The sequence below is a fragment of the Tachyglossus aculeatus genome, chromosome 1 (assembly GCF_015852505.1).
Source record: "Tachyglossus aculeatus isolate mTacAcu1 chromosome 1, mTacAcu1.pri, whole genome shotgun sequence".
Taxonomy (NCBI): Eukaryota; Metazoa; Chordata; class Mammalia; order Monotremata; family Tachyglossidae; genus Tachyglossus; species Tachyglossus aculeatus.
Genome location: NC_052066.1, coordinates 157120656 through 157144024, shown reverse-complemented (window position 1 = coordinate 157144024; position 23369 = coordinate 157120656). Strand labels below are relative to the sequence as shown.

The 23369-nt window shown below is 38.9% G+C and overlaps 1 protein-coding gene across 1 annotated transcript in view; it reads right to left on the bottom strand.

Annotated features, from left to right (window-relative positions):
* Window positions 1-23369, bottom strand: part of TRIP11 (thyroid hormone receptor interactor 11) — a 74552-nt gene that overhangs the window by 29502 nt on the left and 21681 nt on the right. Inside the window, exons 5-16 of the mRNA XM_038748866.1 lie at window positions 22034-22102; window positions 20295-20460; window positions 19518-19880; window positions 17524-17564; window positions 16944-17021; window positions 15738-15947; window positions 9058-12081; window positions 8053-8193; window positions 7234-7427; window positions 2552-2715; window positions 2260-2363; window positions 1418-1517 (exon numbers count right to left, since the gene is read on the bottom strand). Coding sequence (XP_038604794.1) covers window positions 1418-1517; window positions 2260-2363; window positions 2552-2715; window positions 7234-7427; window positions 8053-8193; window positions 9058-12081; window positions 15738-15947; window positions 16944-17021; window positions 17524-17564; window positions 19518-19880; window positions 20295-20460; window positions 22034-22102 — 4654 coding nt within the window. The remainder of the gene's footprint in view (window positions 1-1417; window positions 1518-2259; window positions 2364-2551; window positions 2716-7233; window positions 7428-8052; window positions 8194-9057; window positions 12082-15737; window positions 15948-16943; window positions 17022-17523; window positions 17565-19517; window positions 19881-20294; window positions 20461-22033; window positions 22103-23369) is intronic.

The following is a 23369-nucleotide window of genomic DNA, read 5'->3' as shown; positions in this document are numbered from 1 at the left end:
AAAACCATTAGTCTGTTTCAAACAAAATTGTTTCTTCTGGCAAATTTCTTTACTGTCTGGCCAAGTTTTGTGTTAAAAATAAAGTACAGTATTACAACATTCATCAACATTTAAAGTACTTAATGACTGAGGGAAGGGAAAAAAAAACCAAAACACAATGCTTCTATTGAAACGGCCCAATCTAGAACCTAGTTACATCAGAAAAATAAAAAATACTTTTTGAAGAGCTAGTTTGCTTTAAAAAAGTATTCCAAATTTAAAATTGTTAAACACCTAGCTCCCATTAATAGAACTTAATTTTGATGAATGTAAGATGGATCCTAAAGTGAGTATGGCACTTAAAACCATTAAAGTCAACCATTCATTACACCCCTTCTTGTCTAACTCGTTTCTTTCTGGTCTTTCATACACTATCACTGCAAAATGTTCTTTCTTTTCCTCTGGTCAACTGATGACATCAAAAAAAGATAAAAATACTCCCAAAAAGAGAATCGGCCTCAGGAAATGTGTATCCACTTGGCAAGTAGTGTGGTCTAGTGGATAAAGCATGGACCTGGGAGTGAGAAGGACCTGGTTCTAGTTCCAGATCCGCCACTTGTCTGCTGCGTGACCTTAGTTGTCACCTCACTTCTCTGTGCTTCAGTTCCCTCATCTGTAAAATGGGGAATAAGCCCACTGTGGGACAGGGATTGTGTCCAACCTCATTTGCTTGTATCTACCCCAGTGTTTAGTACAGTGCCTTGCACAAAATAAGTGCTTAACAAATACCACTGTTATTATTCTTATTATACATCATCAAGGTGAATGCCAAGATAGTACTGAGGACTGGTATGGAGGTTATGTTCAGTCAGATATACTATATGGATTCAGTGGAGGCTCCAGTTCAGCCTGGCCCTTAAATCCCTCAAAATGGTCTGGAATTCAAAGGCCCTAAAAGCTTCCTACTCCCCAGGTGATTCTGATCAGGTACTTAACTGTGGCTACCACTGGGCTACGTGCTAGGGTAGTTGCAAATAAACAGTGTGGACAGAGGCTTCCGGGGGTCAGAGCTTCTGGAGCAGACACCCCCACTTTCTAAGGATCCTTACTGAGGCAAATTTTGAACCTGGTCTCAGTGGCGTAACACAGGTCAAAGAAGTACTCCAGGCAAACCAATACCCTCAAGGGGCAATGATTATCTCAAGAATGTTTGCCAGGCCATCATGAAGTCTAGAATCCATGGTGAGAGACTGCCTGGGCACTCCTACAAACACAGAACGGTCTTATCCTTTTCTAACTCCCTAACTGTAATGCAAACCAGAAAGGAAACAATTCGCATTTTGACTTGTAAGAAATAATTACTAATTAGTTTGATCATTTTCCTTGTAGTACAACCCATTTCCTAAATAGTCCTTAGAAAAAACAAGATTTTAAATACCTTCTTTTTTAAGTCCTTCAATCTGTTCTTCCTTGAGGTCCAATTGTTCTGTAAGCCTTGAAGCTGAGTCCAAAGCAGCATTTGCTTCGTCCAAACTTTCCTTTAATGGAAGAAATCTAATTAGAATTAATTATACTGATTCAGTGTACTCATAACATGGCAACTTCAAAAGTCTGAGGCACATCTAACAATGAGTAGAATAAAAATAAATATCACAGTTGCCTCCATTATTATTCACTGCATCCAAAATCAGCTATTGCTTTTTAAGTGAAAAATGCTTATTTTAAAAATATACTGGACCAAAAGTAAGAATCTAAGTCAGCTTTATCCTGAGTTTAATCCCACTTCAGAAAATAATTTTTTTTCTGTAATTTAGGAAAAATGACTAAAATGACTAAGAGTCCACAGTCAAGGAAAGAGAATGGAGGTAAGCATAGAGATGATTCAAGTGAAGGAGTTTTTTTTTTTTCTGGTCTGCCCTACGTGGATATTGCCTCAATTCTCTTCTTGTTACTGTTATCAAAATCTGAGTATTAATGAATTTCATCTAATGATTTTCTAAATATCCAATTACACATAGTACATTTTTTAGCAACTGGAATTCTAAGAGTTCAGTGTTGAAATGATCTACATAATTTTACATAATCAGTGGCAAAGTGTGACTTGAGGCTTCCTGAATTTGATTATGTACATATACAAACATACAACAGCTCTCAAAAATCAAGATTAATGATATTCTACAGGTGCTCAGTGAAGTAAATAGTAAGAGTGTAGAAGAGGTAGTATTTTCTCCAGTTTTACAAGTGACTGTTTTGGACACATAATTAAGCTCCTCAGCCTACCTGTAATGAAGACACTTGGCCCTCCAGATTCTCTGCTTTTGTTTTCCACTCTGAAATCTGCTTCTGATGCTTTTCTAATTCAGCTGAATACATGGCCTTTTCCTCTAAAAAAAAAAAAGTTATATTATATTTGAGATTTTAGTAATGCTTTTATTAGGTCTAAATCATAGCTGAAATGCAAGAGAGGCCACGATTAGGACCTACATGAACACAATGTATCTAATTATCTAAAATGTTACTTAGAGTAATTTGAAAAGAAAACTTTTTAATTGAGGGATGGGTCACATCTTACCCTGCTGAAACTGCTCTAACACCATCTGGAGGTTGGCCAGTGACAACGCATACTGTTTCACTTGGTCCTGTGAGACGGAGAGCTGATGTGCACTTTCATCTCTCTGCCTAGAAACCAGGTTCAACTGCTCTTGCAAAGATTCCACCTGCAGACTGGCTTGATGGCTACAAATTAAATACATTAAAAAGTCAGGCATCTGGCATCACAATGGTCTACCTGATTTAAGAGGAATTTACTATTTCCCCTCAGTGAATCTGAAAAGTGACACAGTGACCTTACTCTTATCAGGGGCAGGGAACGTTTCTGATAATTTATCTTGTATTATACTCTCCCAAGTGTTTAGAACGGTGCACACAGTAAGTGCTCAATTAATACCACTGATTGATTGATTGAACCATACAGAACACTGTATTTTCAAACTAAATTATCCTGAACTCACATCCTTGGCTACTGCTCTTTGTTCATTCAGAATGAAATCTACATTAAGAGAATCTTGGCTAAACAGGTTTCTTTAATCCTCTAGACTGTAGGTTCATTATGGGCAGGAACGCATCTGCTAATTCTGCTTTGTACTCTTCCATTCACTTAGTGCAGTGCTCTGAATACAATTAGTGCTCAATAAATACCACTGATTTAATTTCAGTTTATGCCTTTCTTGATATTGAAATCCCCCAATTCTGGCGGTGCTCTGCCCAACACCTAATTGTCAAAACGAAAGACTGAAATTTCAGGTAGAGTACCATTAGAGGAAATACAATTAAAATATTTTTTCTATGCCTTAGGGCTATCATTTCCCAGACAACATTTATTTGATTCTAGTACAGCTTTCAAATACAATCAGCCTCTGGAATTTGAGCAACAGGTTTTGACTGACAATTCGATTAAAATGTGAATCTAAGAAGTCAGCTGGCTGCCTCTGACAGCAATTCCCCACCCAGGTCTCCACCATGTGTGTCTTCCCTGGATTTTCCAGTCCCTTTCTCCCTAACAAACCCACACTTAGTAACGGTGAGGTTATACCTAACCAGAGGAAACATTCATTATTGTTTGCTATCGTTTAAGCAGCTTCTTTAGCTTGTTTCACTAATACCACTGAGCATCCATTGATTTCATTCCTCTGTGGTTACCATTAAACTTGAAAAAATGAGAGAGTAAACTTTCACCATTTAAGCTGCAGGCTTTATTTTGTTATGACAACGTAAAAAATATCAGAAATATAATAAAATAGATGTAAGTCTTTAGAACTTAAAGATACCATGACTGTACCTCCAAAACAAGAGACAGAAAATCCTATCCCTTTCATTACCTAAAGTATATTGGTCATTTCTCAGGAGATTAACATGTCACACGGTGACACATACAAAACTGTTACTGAGCAACATAACACTGATTTTTGACATGTGAATTAGCAGTTTCTGAAAGACCATAATCAACAGCCTACATAAACGATCAATTTTATGGATTTAAAAAAAAAATTCTGAATGCTGATATTGTAGAAGAATTCAGAGAACAGCAATGTAGCATTTAACTTTCACTCTCACCCCTTTCAAAAAAGATGGATACAAAATTGTCATTTCCATCTGAATTACAGTTTGAAAAGGTGACCCCTCTTTGTCTAATTTAAAACTTAGTTACCTGGATAACTCCATTTCCATTGTTCCAACAGAGCAGGTGTCACCTTTCATTTTACTGAGTTCACACAATGCTAATACGATTCTATACAGAAAACTTCCAAGAAAATTACATTTTCTCATGAAAATAAAAAAGGATCAAGCCTGAGATTCTGGCAGTAGTTAGTTATCACACCATAAGTATAATAGGAATTTCCGTGATTTCATCTACTATTCATTTGGAGGGTTTTGTTTCCTTATTTTGTAAGATTTCACTGAATATTACTTTCCTGTTCTGTTAAAAGGAACGGCTAGTGCTATGTTTTGTCAGACTAAAAGGACTTCAAGCATAAAGGTTTTTTTTCCACATGCAAAACTTTTTATTTGGTAAGAGAAAGTAGAAAGTGAATCAGTTTTCACAGCAGAAAGCTGTTTACCCAAAAATCTTTTTTTAACCAGCTATCTGCACTTAAGCTACTCTGCTAGTAAAATCACCATTGACTAGGTGCCTAGCCAAGATATTCAAACCCCAGTTTTTGCAGCTAGCTGAATTCTGATTATCTCAACTAGCCTAACCCTAATTTGAAGAAAGTGATTTGCAAGAACAAACTGTGTTCAATTCAAAACCCTAAAATTTTGTATTTACTAATGCTTTGTGTAACCAATCACCTTTATTGAGAGTTTTCTGTGTGCAAAACACTGTACTTAGTTTTAGGGGGAGCACAATAGAGTTGGTACATGGATCCCTGCTCTAAAGGAGTTTATAGTGTACGGACGGGGCAGTATTTCATTTCTTTGAAAAAAACATCTTTTGCTTTGGTGCTGCCAGTGGTCATTCAGCTGAAAACAGGCAGGAGTACCACTTTTGCATAAGCAAGTATAATAATCAAAATGATCAAACAATACCCAGAACCCCTTCAGGCGGATGCTTTCCAATACCTGAACTCTTCGATTACAGGGAATCGATCTTCAAGCTTCACTAACGTATTGAATTCATATCACTAACAACAAAATATAAGTTCTTAAACACTAGTGTCTCACTATATAAAGAGATCTGCCAACCCATACTTAAAATAGATAGAAAGGAGTATTAAGTTGGTAAAAAAAAGAAAAATGAAGCGGGGATCTTAGATAGAGTGCCATGGGGGCCAAAAAACTCTGAGAATTCAGAATCCTGAATAAGGGACAAAGATGGGGGTAATGGTCTAAGAATGAGTCACTGGGCAGAGAAAGAGACAGCTGGTAAAAGAGCAAAGGGACCTAAGTGAAAAGGAGGCTGATGGGGAAAACTGCTGGAAGGCTGGAGGGATAAAAGTGACAGACGCAACTTCCAACATATCCAATCCACGTGAAACAAGACTATTTACACTAGTATTAAAGTAGAAGTGCCACGCTAAACTACATCGCTCTTCATTACTTTCCTCCTATAATGGAGAAGCAGCGTGGCTTAGTGGAAAGAGCACGGGTTTGGAAGTCAGAGGTCGTGGTTTCTAATCCCGCCCCCGCCACTTGTCAGCTGTGAGACTTTGGGAAAGTCATTTAACTTCTTTGTGCCTCAGTTACCTCATCTGAAAAATGGGGATTAAGACTGAGCACCCCACATGGTACAACCTGAGAACCTTGTCTCTACCCCAGTGCTTAGAACAGTGCTTGGCACATAGTAAGCGCTTATCAAATGCCATCATTATTATTAGAATGCAGGTTTCCACCCTGCCATTGGTCCAAGGGAAAGAGCACTGCTCTGGGAATCTGGAGCCCTGTGCTTTATGCTTGCTTCTGCTTGTAGCTAACAGGGAGCACCCTGCAATGGACTGGTACCTCTGCCCACCTACCCGTTTTGCTGAATCCCTTGCCCAAATGGGAAAGAGAAAGTACACACAGTGCTGTGCAAGTCACTAGCACTGAAAAACAATTCCTCTGCATAGTTTCTCGGGACTAAGGCTCATCCGTTGCTCCTGATGGGACCCTCCTTACTCTACGGAGTTGTAGATTTCACGGAAGCTAGCCATGCACATGTATATTATGCCGCAGAACAAACATTTTAATGGTCAGGGAGAGACTTAAAATGTTCAAACTAAACTACAAAAATTCTCATACAAATGATTGTGAAAACTGAAGCTATCAACCTTAAAGTCTACCAAATTTTTGCCCAAGATCAATCAATCAATCGTATTTATTGAGTGCTTACTGTGTGCTGAGCACTGTACTAAGCGCTTGCGAAGTACAAGTCGGCAACACATAGAGATGGTCCCTACCCAACAGCGGGCTCACAGTCTAGAAGGGGGAGACAGAGAACAAAACCAAACATACTAACAAAATAAAATAAATAGAATAGATATGTACAAGTAAAATAAATAAATAGAGTAACAAATATATACAAACATATATACATATATACAGGTGCTTTGGGGAAGGGAAGGAGGTAAGATGGAGGGGATGGAGAAGGGGCCGAGGGTGAGAGGAAGGAAGGGGCTCAGTCTGGAAAGGCCTCCTGGAGGAGGTGAGCTCTCAGTAGGGTCTTGAAGGGAGGAAGAGAGCTAGCTTGGCGGATGGGCAGAGGGAGGGCATTCCAGGCCCGGGGGATGACGTGGGCCGGGGGTCGATGGCAGGACAGGCGAGAACGAGGTACAGTGAGGAGATTAGCGGCAGAGGAGCGGAGGGTGCGGGCTGGGCTGAAGAAGGAGAGAAGGGAGGTGAGGTAGGAGGGGGCGAGGTGATGGACAGCCTTGAAGCCCAGGGAGAGGAGTTTCTGCCTGATGCGCAGATTGGCTGGTAGCCACTGGAGATTTTTGAGGAGGGGAGTAACATGCCCAGAGCGTTTCTGGACAAAGACAATCCGGGCAGCAGCATGAAGTATGGATTGAAGTGGGGAGAGACACGAGGATGGGAGATCAGAGAGAAGGCTGATGCAGTAGTCCAGACGGGATAGGATGAGAGCTTGAACGAGCAGGGTAGTGGTTTGGATGGAGAGGAAAGGGCGGATCTTGGCAATGTTGCGGAGATCTAATTTTCACGTAAAATTAATGTTTATAGTAAATATTGCTCTGCTACATTTGAACTCTGAAACATTACCTTGCACTTTCCACTGCATTAGAAGAAGAAACTAACTTTTCCTCCAATAACGAGACTTTCTTTTTTAGCTTGTTTTCTCGATCTTCTGCGGCCAAAGCTTCACGAGTGTAGGAGTCCTCGGTCTCTAAAAGGTGGTTACGCAACCTCTCCAGCTCTTGGTTTAGACGTAACTCTTTGTCATGTAAATGTTGAACCTGGAGAGGATATATTTTACATTTTACCAGCAGCGAGAACTTCTCATGAATGAAAATGAGTTTTCTACTTCTGACTTCATGACTATGACATCTTCTCTATGACCGTGATCAGAGAAACAGCATGGCCTAGTGGAAAGATGACTGACTGAAAGAACATGTACCTGCAAGTCAGGGGATCTGGGTTTTAATCCTAGCTCTGCCACTTACCTGCTGTGTGACCTTGGACAAGTCACTTAACTTCTCTGTGCCTCAGTTTTCCAATCTGTAAAATAGTGATTCAATATGTGCTTTCCCTTCTACTTGGACTGTGATTCCCCACACGGGACCTGATTATCTTCTATCTATTCCAGTGGTTAGTACAATGCTCTGGCACATTGCAAGTGCTTTACAAATACCACAATTATTATTATTACTATGTGCGTATGTCACACACACACACACACACACACACACACACACACTCACACACACAATTTTGATGCCCGAAGAGTAAGAAATATGATCAGAAAGTAAACTACTGGTAAGCTTTACTTTTTTATATTTGTTGTGGTATTTTCTTCTTGATAATCACTAAATAATTTCTGTAATGAAGTTTTATCTTGTTCTTTATTTCCTAGAGGTATACCTCATTCTGTAGGGCATTGCTTTCCATTTGTTTCTGCTTCAGAGCCACCATGACTTGGTCTCTCTCCTGCTGAAACATAACTGCTTTCTCTTGCATGGATTTAACTTCATTTAAGAGTTGATTCAATTCGCCAGTCTTACCCTTGTAGAAAAAGACACAAGTTCACACTTCAGAAAAGAGAACAACCCAAAACAATCTTACAGGAACCATACATGTTAACTTAACATCTTTGGGGTACATTTGTTCAAAATGACTACAAAGATTAGAAGAGTTACATTTAATATTCATAATCACTGTGAATAAGAAAACATTTGCTAAACAGAGCCCTTTGGACTAATTTAACACAGTTTGGGAACTACTACGATGATATTTTGCTAGGTAGCATCACACACCAATTCATAAAATAATTCACTAATGCAACTTCTTTACCAACTGTGGGGAAAAAAGATAACTTCATGTTAACACCATGAGAGTCTCTCGTATTTTAAGCTGGTCAGAAATTCTGTATGACTCAGTGCTTTGTTACTGACCTGATATATACAAGATCAGAACTCAACAAATTACCAGTGGGGAAGCCTGGGCTGCTCCTCGAAGATCAAAGCCGCACCAGGAAGGAGATGCCATCACTAAAGCCCCTCTAGACTGTGAGCTCGTGGTGGGCAGAGAATGTGCCTACCAACTCTCCCAAGCGCTTAGTACAGTGCTCTGCACAGAGTAAGTGCTCAATAAATACCACTGATTGATTGACTGAATTATTTTCTTGGGATAAATCAGCCCAAATTCTTGCAGAAGTGGCTGGAAGGAGCGGCAGCAGCTGAGAGGCTAAGTGTGTCAGCTGTTGAGGCAGGAGAGGCTTTGCTGGAGACCCCACCAACAATATCCAGGGAAAGGCCAAAAAGGGAGAGGTCCATGGGAAAGGAGGAAAGCTGGGAGAAGGGTCATCATTGTCCTGAGTCCTTCATTTTGCTACCGCCTCCCACCTCCCCCTCCACGTGGGAAATGTACCTGTTCTTTCTCCTTCAGTAGTTTTTCCAAAGCAAGGGCTTTTTCCTTCATCGAGTGAGACTCAAACTCCTTTTCTTTCAGCATCATTGAAAACTGCATATTGGTCTCCTGCAAGGCCCGAAACTCAGTTTCCTTTTCTCTGGAACCTGTTAATATTTTTTCATTTTCTTCTTTCAATTTTCGAATATCCATTTCTAAAATTAAAGTTCTCTCTTTAAGGTTTGTTACGGCCTGCTTTAAAAGCTCGTTCTCATTTGCTTTGTTGGTGAGGTTTTCACTGACGGAAAGCAGCTGATCACTTTTTGATTTGATTAAGAGGTCCTTTTCCTTAAGCGATTTCTGCAAAATGTCCCGCTTTTCCTTTATCTGCTTCATCTCGGAATCGGCCGTCTCTTGTCCCTTCCTTTCCAGCTCGGCTGTTGCGGCAATGGAATCTGACAGCCTGTGATTATTTTCTTGGAGAGTTCTAATGGCAGCCTCTTTTTCCTGCAATGTCCTTTTCAGTTGCTCTAACTCTTGATGCAGTGGTTTCGAGTTCTCGCCCTGCGTTTCCGAGGGACTCTCTGATGGCCGCGTGGCCATCGATGACCCAGGGGGCCGTTGAGGCGAAACCCTGTCCAGTTTTCCTAGAAGAAGGTCCTTGGTGTTATGAAGTTGCCCTATGCTGTGTTGGACTTGGGCCAGCTCTTGTCCAAAGCTCCTGAGTTTGGTTTCGTTCTGCTCGTAACTCTGGATCAAGCCACTGTAATCCACCTGGAGCTTGGAATTGCTGTCACTGTCAACCAAAACCTGGGCCTGAAGTTTATGGAGCTCCTCCTGAAGCTGAGCAGACTCATGCTGCATGTTCTGAACAGTTGTCATCACTTGCTGTTTCCACTCTTCCATCTTCTTTACTTGCTGTTTTAACTTATCCCGTTCCTGCAAAAGCTCCTCAAACTGATTACTATTAACACCTCCTGGCTCACTATCGTTGCCAGTGCCGGAGGTCTGTAAGACAGTCAGAAGGGTCTGACACTTTTGAGTCAATGCATCGATTTCAATGTCTTTCTCGCGGATGATACGGGATAAATTTTGAATGGTCTCTCTAAACATGTCCTGGCCACTACTTTCAAATCTACTAGAGAGCTTCTGGTTTTCTTCTTGAAGCTTCAACAGAGCGGCTTCCTTAGCAGCCACTATATCTACGATTCTGTGATACTCTGCTTTTAACTGGCTGTTCTCTCTGGTTTTTTCACTCAGCACTGCCAAAACCTGCTCTCTTTCCATAGCATATGCTTGCAGTTGCTGTTGAAGGTAACCAACATCCTGTACGTAGGATGCAGAAGAAACTCTTGCGTGAAGAGCTTGGATTTCCAAATCTTTCTGCTGAATGATGTGAGTGAGTTTCCCAACTTCATCCTTGGACAACTGATCGATTTGTCTGGTTAAAGATACATTCTTTTCATTTAGAACCTTAATCTCCATCTCTCTCTCTTTGATTCCTTTCACTAATCTTTCAATTTCAACTTTTGACAAGTCGTGTTTTTCATTTCCATTTTCCACACTGAGCGTCTGGACTTTGGTTTCCTGAAAATTATCGGAAGGATCTGTCTGAATGACCTGCCTTTCACTGTGTAACTGAATTTTGATCTGTTCAATTGTTTTATGCAAATTTTTTATTTCTTCCTCTTTCTCTAGAAATAGCTGCTTGTGCGTGACATTCATTTGCTCATGCTGGAACTTGAACTCATCTAGTTCCTTTTTCTGCTCTTGTAGAGACTGTAAAAGCTGCACTGCATTCTGATTTTGGTCCTCGATTGTCTTTCGGTGAAGTTTTACTTCTTCTTCGAGGCTGTCCCTTATCGCATTCAACTGGGCCACCTCGGTTTCCAGTTCAGTAATGATATCTAGAGTTTTTGGCTCGGCCATGGGCACAGATCTACTCTGTTGATCCCTGAGTCGTTCAAGCTCTTCTTTCAGATGATTGTTTTCTTCTTTCATGGCGGCCAGACTTTTGTCCTTGTCTTCTATGTTTTGTTTTAAAACCTCATTTCTTTTAGAGGCCTGAATATGTTCATTGAGCTCCTGCTGTAACGCTGAACTTCTGTCTTTAAGTTGTTGGACAAAATTATCTTTCTCTTTTATTAGTTCTGCCAACTGCTTTTGACCCACTAGACTAGTTGTCAACATCTCCTTCGTTTCTAGATGGTCTGCATCCATCTGCTCAATATTCCTTTTGAGTCCTGCTATCTCAAAATCTTTCTCTTGATTGAGCTTAATTAAACGCTCGTGTTCCAATTGTAAAGCAGAAGTGTCCATATTGCGTGCATTTGATAGGTCCTTGATCGTTCGCTCGTATTTCTGCGCTTGTTCTGACAGCCTCTTTTCAGATTGATTCAGTTCTGACTCCAACTGCTCCTTCTCCAACCTCAAGGCGTCCAAAATGGTGTCTTTCTCCAGGCAGATCTGGCTCCTGCTGGCAATCGCCTCTTGCAACTGCTGTTTAACAGCTTCGCAGTCTAAAACCAGCTTCTCATTTTCTATTTTAAGATCAAAAGCTGCTTTCTCCAGACCTTCATTTAGTTGTTTCTTTTCCAAAAGAGTTTCATTTAGTTTTCTAACTTCGACTTCCCTTTCTTTAAGTAAAACATCTTGCAAATTACTATTCGATTCTTTATTAACTAACTTTGACAATTCATTTCGGGCTATAGAAAGTTCTTCCTCATTTTGCTTCATAAGCCCCTTAAGTTCTGTATTCTCCTTTTTAAAGTTTGCATTACACTCTTGTGATACATTCAGTTGATTTACCAAATCCATAATCTCACTCTGAAGCTGCTGCTTATTTGTATTCAACTCATTAAGAGCCAATTCACTCTGGATTAATTTTTCCTTCTGAGTTTCTAGTTCTTTAGCCATTTCCATCTTTTCAGCTTCAAGTTCAGAAACTCTCTTCCTTTCATCGCCAACATCTATTTTTAGTTGACTGATGGTACTATCAGCTTCATTATGCTGTTTTGATAGTTGGTCTTTCATTAAAATCATATGCTGCAATGAACAAAAATATTAAAATGGTAGTGAACAAAACACTCTCCATAATTGTAACTCGTAAAAAATTTAAAGCTATAGGAAATTATTAACATGAGAAGCAGCACAGTGTAATGGACAGAGTCCGGGCATGGGTGTCAGAAGGTCATGGGTTCTAATCCCTGTTCCACCACCTGTCTGCTGTAGGACCTTGGATAGAGAAGCAGCGTGGCTCAGTGGAAAGAGCACGGGCTTGGGAGCCAGAGGTCACGGGTTCTAATCCCAGCTCCGCCACTTATCGGCTGTGTGACTTTGGGCAAGTCACTATACTTCTCTGTGCCTCAGTTACCTCATCTGTAAAATGGGGATTAAGATTATGAGCCCCACGTGGGACAGCCTGATCACCCTGTATCCCCAGAACGTTTAAAACAGTGCTTTGCACATAGTAAGCACTTAACAAATACCATCATTATTATTATTATAAGTCACTTCACTTCCTCTGTGCCTGTTACCTCATCTGCAAAAAACGGGGATTAAGTGTATGACCTCAATGTGTATACATGGACTGTGTCCAGCTTGATTAACTTTTATCTACCCCAGCACTTAGAACATGAGTGCTTGGCACATAGTAAGCATTTATAAGTACGATAATTATTATTATGTCAAATATTTTAAGCAGAATATGCTGATACATTTTTAGAAAAAAGCCAGGAGGGAAAAATACTATCAAAAGAGGCATGTTACTTAATAACAATATCTTATCTGGTAGCAAATTAATGGCCCTGTTTTTAATATAAACTATGTTACATGGCTTGGACAAGTAACTCGCTGCAACACATTCAACGCTATAATTCAATCTGATGAAACACAGAAATGAATATAGTTACTGCTACCTGAAAGAAATGAACATTTGTGCCCACTTCAATAGCCATTCTCTTTGGTGTGCCACGGCCATGATGTGAGGGGAAGGAAGAGCCCAGAGTGAGGAATCTAGGCCCATTCTGGGCTTTCAAAGGGAGCTGTGGCCATTACACTGTGACGACTGCCACTTCTGGGTATGAGCTGCAGTGACCGGTGACATCCTGAGCTCCCCATGGTCCCTGAGTAGAAGTTGGGGTTCTTGGTAAAATCACAGGAGATTCCAGAATGACAGCAGTAGCATCGTGGAATCTGGAAGAGGTTGGTAGTGAAACCAGAAGGGGTGCTGAAAGCAGTGCCACAATTGGCATGGGAGTCAGTGTGAGTGACTGCTGAGTGACCAGAGTGACCCCCTGGCACAAGGACAGCAGCTGTCAATGCCCACGACACAAGTTTCTTTCCAGTTGGATTAAAGTCTGACTGCCCTTCCTTTCAGGCTTGGTTCAATATACACTGTAACCTGGGAAAATGTCTCTTTCTCCTTAAAAGAAATTCAATCTTCTTCAAACAGTACAAAACAGAATACTAATTTCAATTAGAGGAAAAGGCATCCCGCCACTTCTGAGCGATAAGCCCGTGCCATTTGAGAACTCAATAGAAATCAATGGCAGTTTATTTAAAATTCTATGTTCCAGAAACACCCTAATTTTTGAGGTTCATTCAACACAAATCTAGGATTCAACAGAAAAAGAATAAAATCCAAAAAAAACAACTTCGTTAGATTTGTTGGTACGGATTCAGGTTTGCACCTCCCAGGAGGACAGCCTACAATCTTATTCACTTTATGCTTTTCCAATTCAAGTGCTGTGTTTTAACTGTTTATACAAATAAAAGGAAATGGCTGCTTATATTTCAAAACAACTTGCTCTTATTTATGTAATGACATGACACTAAAGTCATACCATTTGGAAAGTTTTGGCCTACGAGATTGGAAGAAATAAAGACATTTCCCAATTTACTTCTAATGAGAAATTATAAGGTTGAGATAAACCAGTAGATGCTAAAATTGAAAAGTTTTAGCAAAAGTACTTGTCCTTTAATTCCATCTATAGCTAAGGAAACAACAATCATTTATCTGACATAAAACACACTGATCTAAAAAAGAAATACCAGCACACAAAGGAACGGGAAATCAACTTGCCATGCTGTAACAATGGAGTTAGTTATGGTCTCTTTATTGACAACATATATTTTTAAACTCAATTTATCACAAGAACTAAAGCCGGGGTCATTGCATAAAACAAAGTACTGGGGAGATTATTAATGATTCATTTTAATTAAAACTGTCATGTTTCAAACTATTATACCCTATTACTAGTGAGGTTTTGCCAAAAAGATTCTTGCACTTGAAATAACTTGAAAATTACATGAATTTTTTTAAAAAATCAGAATGCAAGGATTACATTCAAAACCTACATACAGAGTTACAAGGTCAAGTTGCAACAGATGCATGCAATCACAGATGGAGGGCATTTACATTTCTGTGCTGAATTGCAATTTCAAGTAAAGAAAATATGCACTTGATATAAAAGACCAATTTTGCTCAGTACAAAACAAGTGCTTGACCAAAACTGCCAGAAAAATGTGGCAACTGTGGAGCCAGAGGCATTTCAAATATTACTTTTACAAGCACTGTGGAGACTCTTATTCTTTCCAACTGAAGAAAAAAAATGAAATATTTCAAGTGGGTGAAAACTTCTGTTAAACACCCTGATTCTACCATCCATTTAGGAGACGGAGTTAAGTGCTGGTTTAAGGGGGAAAGGAAGAGAGGGGAAACTACCTTCCCTTAAGCTTTCTGAAATGGTGCAAAGACGATATGCAATGTCCTCATCCAGACACAGTAAAGGTGGCAAAAAGCCCTTGTTCAGATTTGTGCCTGGGCCCGAGAATGTGCACTCCATCAATCAGTGGTATTTTCTCAGCACTTACTGTGTGCCCAGCACTGTATTAAGTGCTTGGGAGAGTACAACTCTTGGTGTTTCAACTGCCAGCAAAGCTAATGGACTTCAGCTCCCCCTTCTAGCATTTTCTTTTGGTATTTTATTAAGTGATTGCTTTGTGTCAGGCATCGTAACTAACTGCCTGGTACAGAATAACAGAAAGGGTGGGGAGAACGGAATGTGTAGCAGAAACAGTCATTCCCCACTTGAAGCACGTGGTGTCCCTCCTCTTCTTCTGAAAGTAAAATTCAATGCTCTACTACAAGAGGAAAACGGGGTTCTCTCCACCTCATATTTCACCAGAGAGCATTATTCTGCCCTAGTTCTGGAATGGGCTGGGTTCTTGATGGGTACAGCATGTGCTATATTCTTTTCTTATGCTGAAAGGATCTTTAGTCAAACCATCCCTGCAGAACTACTGGTTTCCTGTAAAATATTTTGCAAAATTATACCTAATATATTTATTAAATGGATGGCCACTTATTTGCTTTTACATACTAAACTGAACCAAACACAGGTTGACAAAAGATATAACCTAAAATGGCTTTAGTGGCATGATGGTTTTGTTCTCCTGAGGCAATGCGAATTTCCACACAAGACTGCTGACATTTATCACAAACCATTTAGCAAACTGCTTTTTTGGGATGAAGAATGAAAATATTACTATGCATGTTGGACTTAATATCCTAGATTAATCCTAAATTAACACAAAGGAAAATTATTTCAGGTGCAGATGTAAGATGTCAGAATGATGAAACACTGAAAATTGACATTGAATGAATACACTGCTGATTGGTTTCATTCCTAAAACTTTACCTTTGTAGCTTCTTGATTCTGCTTGTCCAATTCTTCTAATTCCATCGTTAGGGTTTCTTTTTCAATAATACTTTCATTAAGTTCACGTTCTCTTGTTGCCAAATTCTCCCTTAAATTACTTAACTCCAACTCCAAATCTGCGCTAATACACATGGGTTTCACTGCTTCACTTTCAAGCCGCAAGCTTAACAGTTCTTCCTGGAGCTCATCCTTTAAAAAAAAAAAAAGATAATGGAAAATGCTGTAAATATTTTATGAGGACAAATGTAACAATGAACTGCTTAACATTAGAAAAAAAAAACAATCAAACAGTATCTAAGATTTATAGACATCCAGTTCAAATGCCAGGTTCAATTCTTATTCCTGTAAAGCTGCTAACTTTCAACATATACAACCCAAATCTTCTTTAAAGTTAAAAGAAATACAGCACAAGGACATGTTGAAAAACGACATCAGCTAAGCAAGAAAGGATGGAAGGAAAAATAATCAATATTGCTTTTATAGCCCAAACTGGGCTGAAGCCCCCAAGGTAAATATGTGCCTTCATCTGCCCTGGATTAGCAGTCTGATCCATAAATAGATTGATAAAGTTGTAGAAAAAGACAGCGATCCACAAAAAGAAAGAACCAAGCATTCTAGGTTCTACCACCTTTGTAGTAGCCCAAAAATGAATACTAAAGACTAAGGTTACCTATCTAGATGGACACTTTCTATTCTCATTAAAAGCAAAAAAGCAGCTGTAAATTAATACCCACATCTAAGATTATATCACATTAAAATTGATCAATGGTATTTACTGAGCGCTTACTGTTTGCAGAGGGCTATACCAACTACTTGGGAGAATACAATACAATGGAGTTGGTAGACGAGATCCTTGCCCTCAAGGAGCTTACAGACTACCACCCAGTTCACTTTTTTTTAAATCCCACAAAAAATGTGAAAATTTTACATATTTGTTGCAAGGTCTACATATCTTCATGCTTATCAAAACTCTTTAGAGGGGGGAAAGCCAATCAATCAATGGTATTTATCGAGCACTTACTATGTGCAGAGCACTGGTCTAAGCACTTGGGAGAGTACAACAGAATTAGTGGGCACGTTCCCTGCCCATAACGAGCTTACAACCCAGAGGGGGAGAATACGGAACATATGGTCTAGAGCACATGGTCAAAAGAAGTAAAGTACCAATCTTTCCAGAACACATACCTTTCCTTTGCTTAATTTAGAATTTTCTTCTTTCAGGGCTTGCATACTTCTTTCAAGTTCCTGAATGAGATCGTTGTCCTAGAAAAATGTCAAAGGGATAACTTCAGATAAATACTGATGAAAAAGGCAAAACAGTAATAATCATTCACTTCACTTCAAACAAGAAACAGAACTGAAATCACAGAAACACTCATACACTTAGATTTGATCAACTATAAACGGGTAATATACAGCTCATAAAATTTTAAGTCCTAAAATAGTAACTCTAAATTTCATAATCATCCCCCAAAAGTATCTGTACTTTCATGGAAGTTATATCTATTTCCATTTTCCACCTCTTATGATACTCATATTTGCACATATTCCACGTATTTCAAAGCTAGTCAGTGAGCTACTGAAATGTGCCTTAATTGTGCTCATTTCTGATGCCACATTTAGAGTTTTACACAAAAATAAAGAATTGTAATGAAAGGTTCCTATGATAATTTCACACATTCAAAATTGTAAATACAAGATGACAAATTGATTCTTACAAATTTAATTTATATCCTAGCAGTTTACTATCCCAAAAAGTGTTTACCTGATTGAAGTTACTCAATCTTGTTATTTCATCTTCTGCATCTGTAAAACAATAATTTGATGATTTGATGTGAAATACAAATATTATTTAGTATTTAAAAACAATTTAATTTTTTAAGACTGACATAGTATCTACAGTCTTAGACTCAAAAATCCAATAAAATTGCAACAAAATACATATGTAACTACAATGCTACTACTGATACACTTTTTCAAAAGTTCATATATTTTGAACTTTATAATTGTTGTCTCTGTAAACTCAAAGATCCTGGAATGATTTTAACTTTTGATATTTTCTGCTCTCATCCTCCAGACTGAAAGCTTGCTGTGGGCAGGGAATGTGTCTATCAACTTTGTCATACTGTACTCTCCCAAGTGCTTAGTACAATGCTCGGCACACAGTAAGTGCACAGTATGATTGATTCATTGACTTCCCATTTTGCTTTTCTAAAGGAACCTCAGTGCTCAGTAAATGACTGATTCACTGATTTCCCATTTTGCTTTTCTAAAGGAACCTCCAATAACAATTCAAATCTATGTGGGTAATAAGGAATACCATCCAACTGCTCTTCAATCTACTAGTTTAGCACTTATGTATTTACATCTATCCTCAGCACCTACATGTAGGTCACTATATCCATCACTGGTCTATACTCATCCTAAAGTATGCATTTATTCACTTATTTATTAATCTACATCATCCTACCACTGTCTTACTCCATCTTGTACTTCCTCCTGCTTCCACTACTTACAAATAATTAGTAACTGCCTTTGTCACCCATTAGATTATAAACTTCTTGAAGGTGGGGACGTGTGTTTTGCTTTTGCTGAACTGTATGTTTAGAACAGTGCTCTGCACAAGTAAGCACTCAATAAATACCATAGACTGATTGATTTTTAATTTTAATTGTAAGGCTATTAAAATAACTCACTTTGGTAGATACGGAAAGACTTTAGGTACTGAGGGGAAAAAAGGTAAATTTAAAATTCAACTACACTGCAATTCAAACTTAGCAGTATAATTTAGGAGCATTTATCAGATACAGCTGCTCCCAAGTGATATTGGACTATGATGCAAAAGGAGCAAGAAGTAATCTTCTACTTTGCTTAAATAACGATCAAATAATGCTGAATGATCTGGCATGTTCTGTCTACTCCACTTTAAAAAGGATGTGGAAAAAACTAGAGAGTATCCAAAGAAGAGCAAATCTTGAAAAAATGCAAATGTAATGGAAAATAAATCCCATAATGAAAAGTTCAAGACTTTAAAACAAAACACAACCACTTGGGAAAAATAAGTTAGGGAAGAGAGGGAATGCTGAAAAGTTGCTCTCCATACCCAGAGGACCAACCAAAAGGAAACAGGATTAAAGAAGGAGATTTTGGTTGGACATAAGGAAGATTTGTCAGGTAATAAAATATACAAATAAGCTCCCAGGGAATGTCATGTAATCCTAGGTTTTGTAGCTCGTTAAGACAAGAACCTCTAACCATCTGCCCAAAATTGTTTAGTCCTTCATCTACCTGGGCAGAGACTATGGGCTGGATCTCTTTAAGGATCCTCTCAACCCTATTACCCTATGACTGAAGAAAAAATTTGATTTAATACAATAAAAGGTCCCAATGACCGGCTGATGTAACAGGATGCAACAACTCATAATGTACTTACTAGCTTTGTCACTTGGTGGTAAAATGGGTTCAGTGTTGGCTAAGCCCTTGCCAGAACTCTGTAGAGTTGGAGGCATTTCTCCCCATCTCAATGATCTTCCTCTACAAACAGGAGGAAAATACAGGGCTATTCATTGAGCCCTCTGGTTCAGAATTTCTACTCAGAGACTTGTGAAATTTAAAAGTATACCAAAACTAAATTTAAATTTTGCTGAACATAACTTAATTGATCATTTTTCCACTTTGGTGTTAAAACGGGCATTATTCATTCATTTTCTTCTGTGACTGACAGAGACACAAAAAGGCAAATTAATTGGCTTTCTATACCAGAGAGTGCTTGTTGTAATCGGTGCAGTTCTTCTTCCATAGATGCTGAAGATGGGAATTTTTTTTCTTTTTCCACTGGAGAAGCTCCTTGCTCACCAATGTTGTGAAATGTACTCAACTCCAGTTTCAGTCTGTCACATTCTTGGACTAACTGGCTTTTGTCTATTTTTATCCGTTCTTGTTCTTTCAGCAGGATTGTCTTGTCATTTTCTGCAGAAATCAACTTTTGATTTATATCTTTTACTTTATCCTCTAGTTTTTGCATATTCTTTTTTGCCTCCTCTTTTTCAGTATGGAGAATCTGAATGTTCTTCTGCAATTCATGTAGTTTAGAACGATCAGTAAATGCAATCCCTGAGCCACCTGGAATGCAAAACAAACAAAATTAGCAAGGGTTAGTGCCACACAAACTGTACTTGCAGAGTGCCCCTTAGAAAACGACTTTCAACTGCAAGCTGGACTCAAAACGGAATTGAGCAGCATCTAGCATTGAATTTATCACTGAAGATGTTTATCAACTTGCAAATAAGGAAGCAAAAATGGCAAACTCAGAAAGAGTAAAAATTCCAAATCATGTTTCCCTTGTCGGTGTGACTCCTACTATTTAAGCCAATTTATTCCCTGCATCCTCTTTGATCCTGAATGCAAATTAAGGGCTGGCTTTATTTTAATGGTGGCCATCCAAAAACAAAAAGGAACAGAAACATATATAAAATAGAAGCATTGACATGGATTATTTTTAAAAAACCCAGCAGAATATCGTTTAGCAATAGAGACCTTTCTGTAACAGATCTTCGAGTTCTTCAATTCGCTCTTCATATTCTCCCAATTCTTCCCGGTGTCTACGACTTATCTCTCCCAATTTCTGGTGATGAGCATCTTGCAATACTGACAACTCATGCTGATGTTCATCAATTTCCTGACTTAAATTCTGCTTAAGTTCCTAAAAAAAAAATACGAAAATACTGGTGACAATTCTTTGTGTTCAAAAAATTAAAGTAGGTTAGGACTAATATGAAGCAGTTTTGTTTCTAAATTATTTAAAATGATACTGTACATACTAGTAAAAATGATTCCTTGATAAATTATCTTTGCAATTTAAACCAAACTAAAAACAAAGTTAGAGTTCTAGTTACATCTTATCCATCAATTGCTTTGTTTGGACTGGGACAAAGGCCAATTTGCCAATTAAATTTGTTGATGCTTTACCATTACTGCTATGTACAACATGTTAACTTCTTAAAATAATTTGATCTCCAAGATTACTTGCAATATTGCAAGGCCTAAATTTAAAAATATCAACCCCAAGACCTAAAATTGAGGTACGATAAAATCCCACCTTAAACCAACCCTTGGGAGGGGAAGTTCTGCAAGTACAAACAAATTAATCAATCAGGCGATGGCATTTACTAAGCACTTACTATGTGCACAGAGCTGTACTAAGGGCTTGGGAGGGTACAAAAAGTATAAAAATGTTACTGATAGCTATAATGGTCAAAGGTTTTCAAATACTAAGTATTTAATAAGAGCCCATCCCCTGAAAAGCAATAAACACTTTCACCCTCCATACCTAGGAGTCTTTTCTTGATAGGAGTCAATATCTGATATTTCAGGGAAACCCCAAATCACTACGATGTTCCTCACCTGGGTGTCTCACTTTCCCCAGAAAACTGGAAAATCCTTTGTTGCTTGTTGAACTATCAATTTACGCCTGCTAGAGGCCAGTCACAACACTATGGTACATTAATCCACATCAATACTAAAAAGTCTAGAAGTGTCCTCTCTTCAGTATTATGCTACCCTTACCATCAATCCACATCTACATTATCTCAAAACATTTGGAGATGATTAGTCTAGGGTAAAAGTATCAAAAATACATTATTCCTCTCCCCCTCGTCCCCCTCTCCATCCCCCCCATCTTACCTCCTTCCCTTCCCCACAGCACCTGTATATATGTATATATGTTTGTATATATTTATTACTCTATTTATTTATTCATTTATTTTACTTGTACATATCTATTCTATTTATTTTGTTAGTATGTTTGGTTTTGTTCTCTGTCTCCCCCTTTTAGACTGTGAGCCCACTGTTGGGTAGGGACTGTCTCTATATGTTGCCAATTTGTACTTCCCAAGCACTTAGTACAGTGCTCTGCACATAGTAAGCGCTCAATAAATACGATTGATGATGATGATGATGATTATTTCAATGCATCAAATGCACCAGAGGACAATAGGTAAAGGACTTCCTCAGTTAAGATATGGAGGATATCTTAGATATCGTAGGATATCTAAGGATATCTTAGGAAGTATCTAAGAGCTACTTTATAAGGAAGAAGACACCTTGGATAAATTTATCTTTTATTAACTTAAATACTGGGGCCAATCATAGCAAGATAAATTCAGAATTATAGCAATTCAATCACTAAAAGGTTTTTATGATGACCACTTTTCACTTTCGGAAATTCAAAGATTTGAGCCTTGATAAGTAGTGTATTCGTTAACATTTTGTCTTACCTTGATGGTATTTTGCAGTTTGCAGATTTCGCTCTGATCAGAATTATCAGATTTCTGTGTTTTAGAAACCTGTATTTAAAAAATGAGAACATTAAAAGGTTTTCCTTTTTGCTTCTAGTGCACGCCCTCCTGGCTCCCATTCCTATTAAAACCTCGGTACTCTGAGCCAAATCATCCTCTCAGCCAATACTAGCACTTACTAGACTATTTACATCACCACTACATTCACGTATGTCTGCTAGATTTATTCTGACCATTCCAAGTGTAAACATTTTTATGTTTGTCATCTCTGTTATTTTGACCTTCCAAAGCAACTAATACAATGCAATGCCTCAACACTGGCATCCTGCTACTGCTCTAAAACTTACTATCAATCGATGGTAGTTATTAAGTGTGTGCTGTGTACAGAGCATTGGACTAAGTGGTTGGGAGGGTACAACACAACAGAGTTGGTAGACATGTTCCAATCAGTCAATTGTTTATATTGAGCGCTTCCTATGTGCAGAGTACTGTACTATGCACTTAGGAGAGTGGGAAAAGCGTGAACTGAATTTCTTTTAGAAAAATTATCTGGGCAGCAGAGTGAAGGACTGGAATGGAGAGAAAGAGAGGAGGCAGGGAAGTTTAGTGAGGAAGCTGACAGTCATGGCGGGATGTGATAAATGCTTGGATCTGCGTAGTAAGAGTTTAGATGGAGTGGAAAGGATTTTGTGAAGGTAGAACTGACAGAATTTGGTGTCACTGAATATGTGGGTTTAATGAGAGACGTGAGTCGAGGATAATGCCAAGGTTTTGGGCTTGTGAGACAGAGAGGATAGTGGTATTGTTTACAGTGATGAAAAAGACAGGGCAAAGACAGGATTTGGGTGGGAAGATAAGGAGTTCTGTTTTGGACATTTTAAGTTTGCAGTGTTGGCCAGTCCACCAAGTAGAGCTGTCCTGAAGGCAAGAGGAAATACGTGTGAGACTGCAGAGAAGGAGAAGGAATTGAAGCCGTGGGATCAAATGAGTTCTTCGAGGGAGCAAGTGACAATGGAGAATAGAAGTGTACCCAAAACTGAGCCTTGAGGGACTCCCACAGTAAGAGAGTGGGAGGCAGAGGAGAAGCGGTCAGAGAGATAGGAGGAGGACCAGAAGAGGACAGTGTCAGTAAAGTCAAAGTTGGATAATGTTTCCAGGAGAAGAAGGTGGTCCACAATCAAGGCAGCTGAGAGGTTGAGGAGGATTTAGGATGCAGTGGCCGCTGGAGCTGGGAAGAAGATAGGGCAGTTTTTATGGCAGGAAGGGAGCAAAGGCCAGATTGGAGGGGATCAAGGAGAGAACTGGAGGAAAGGAA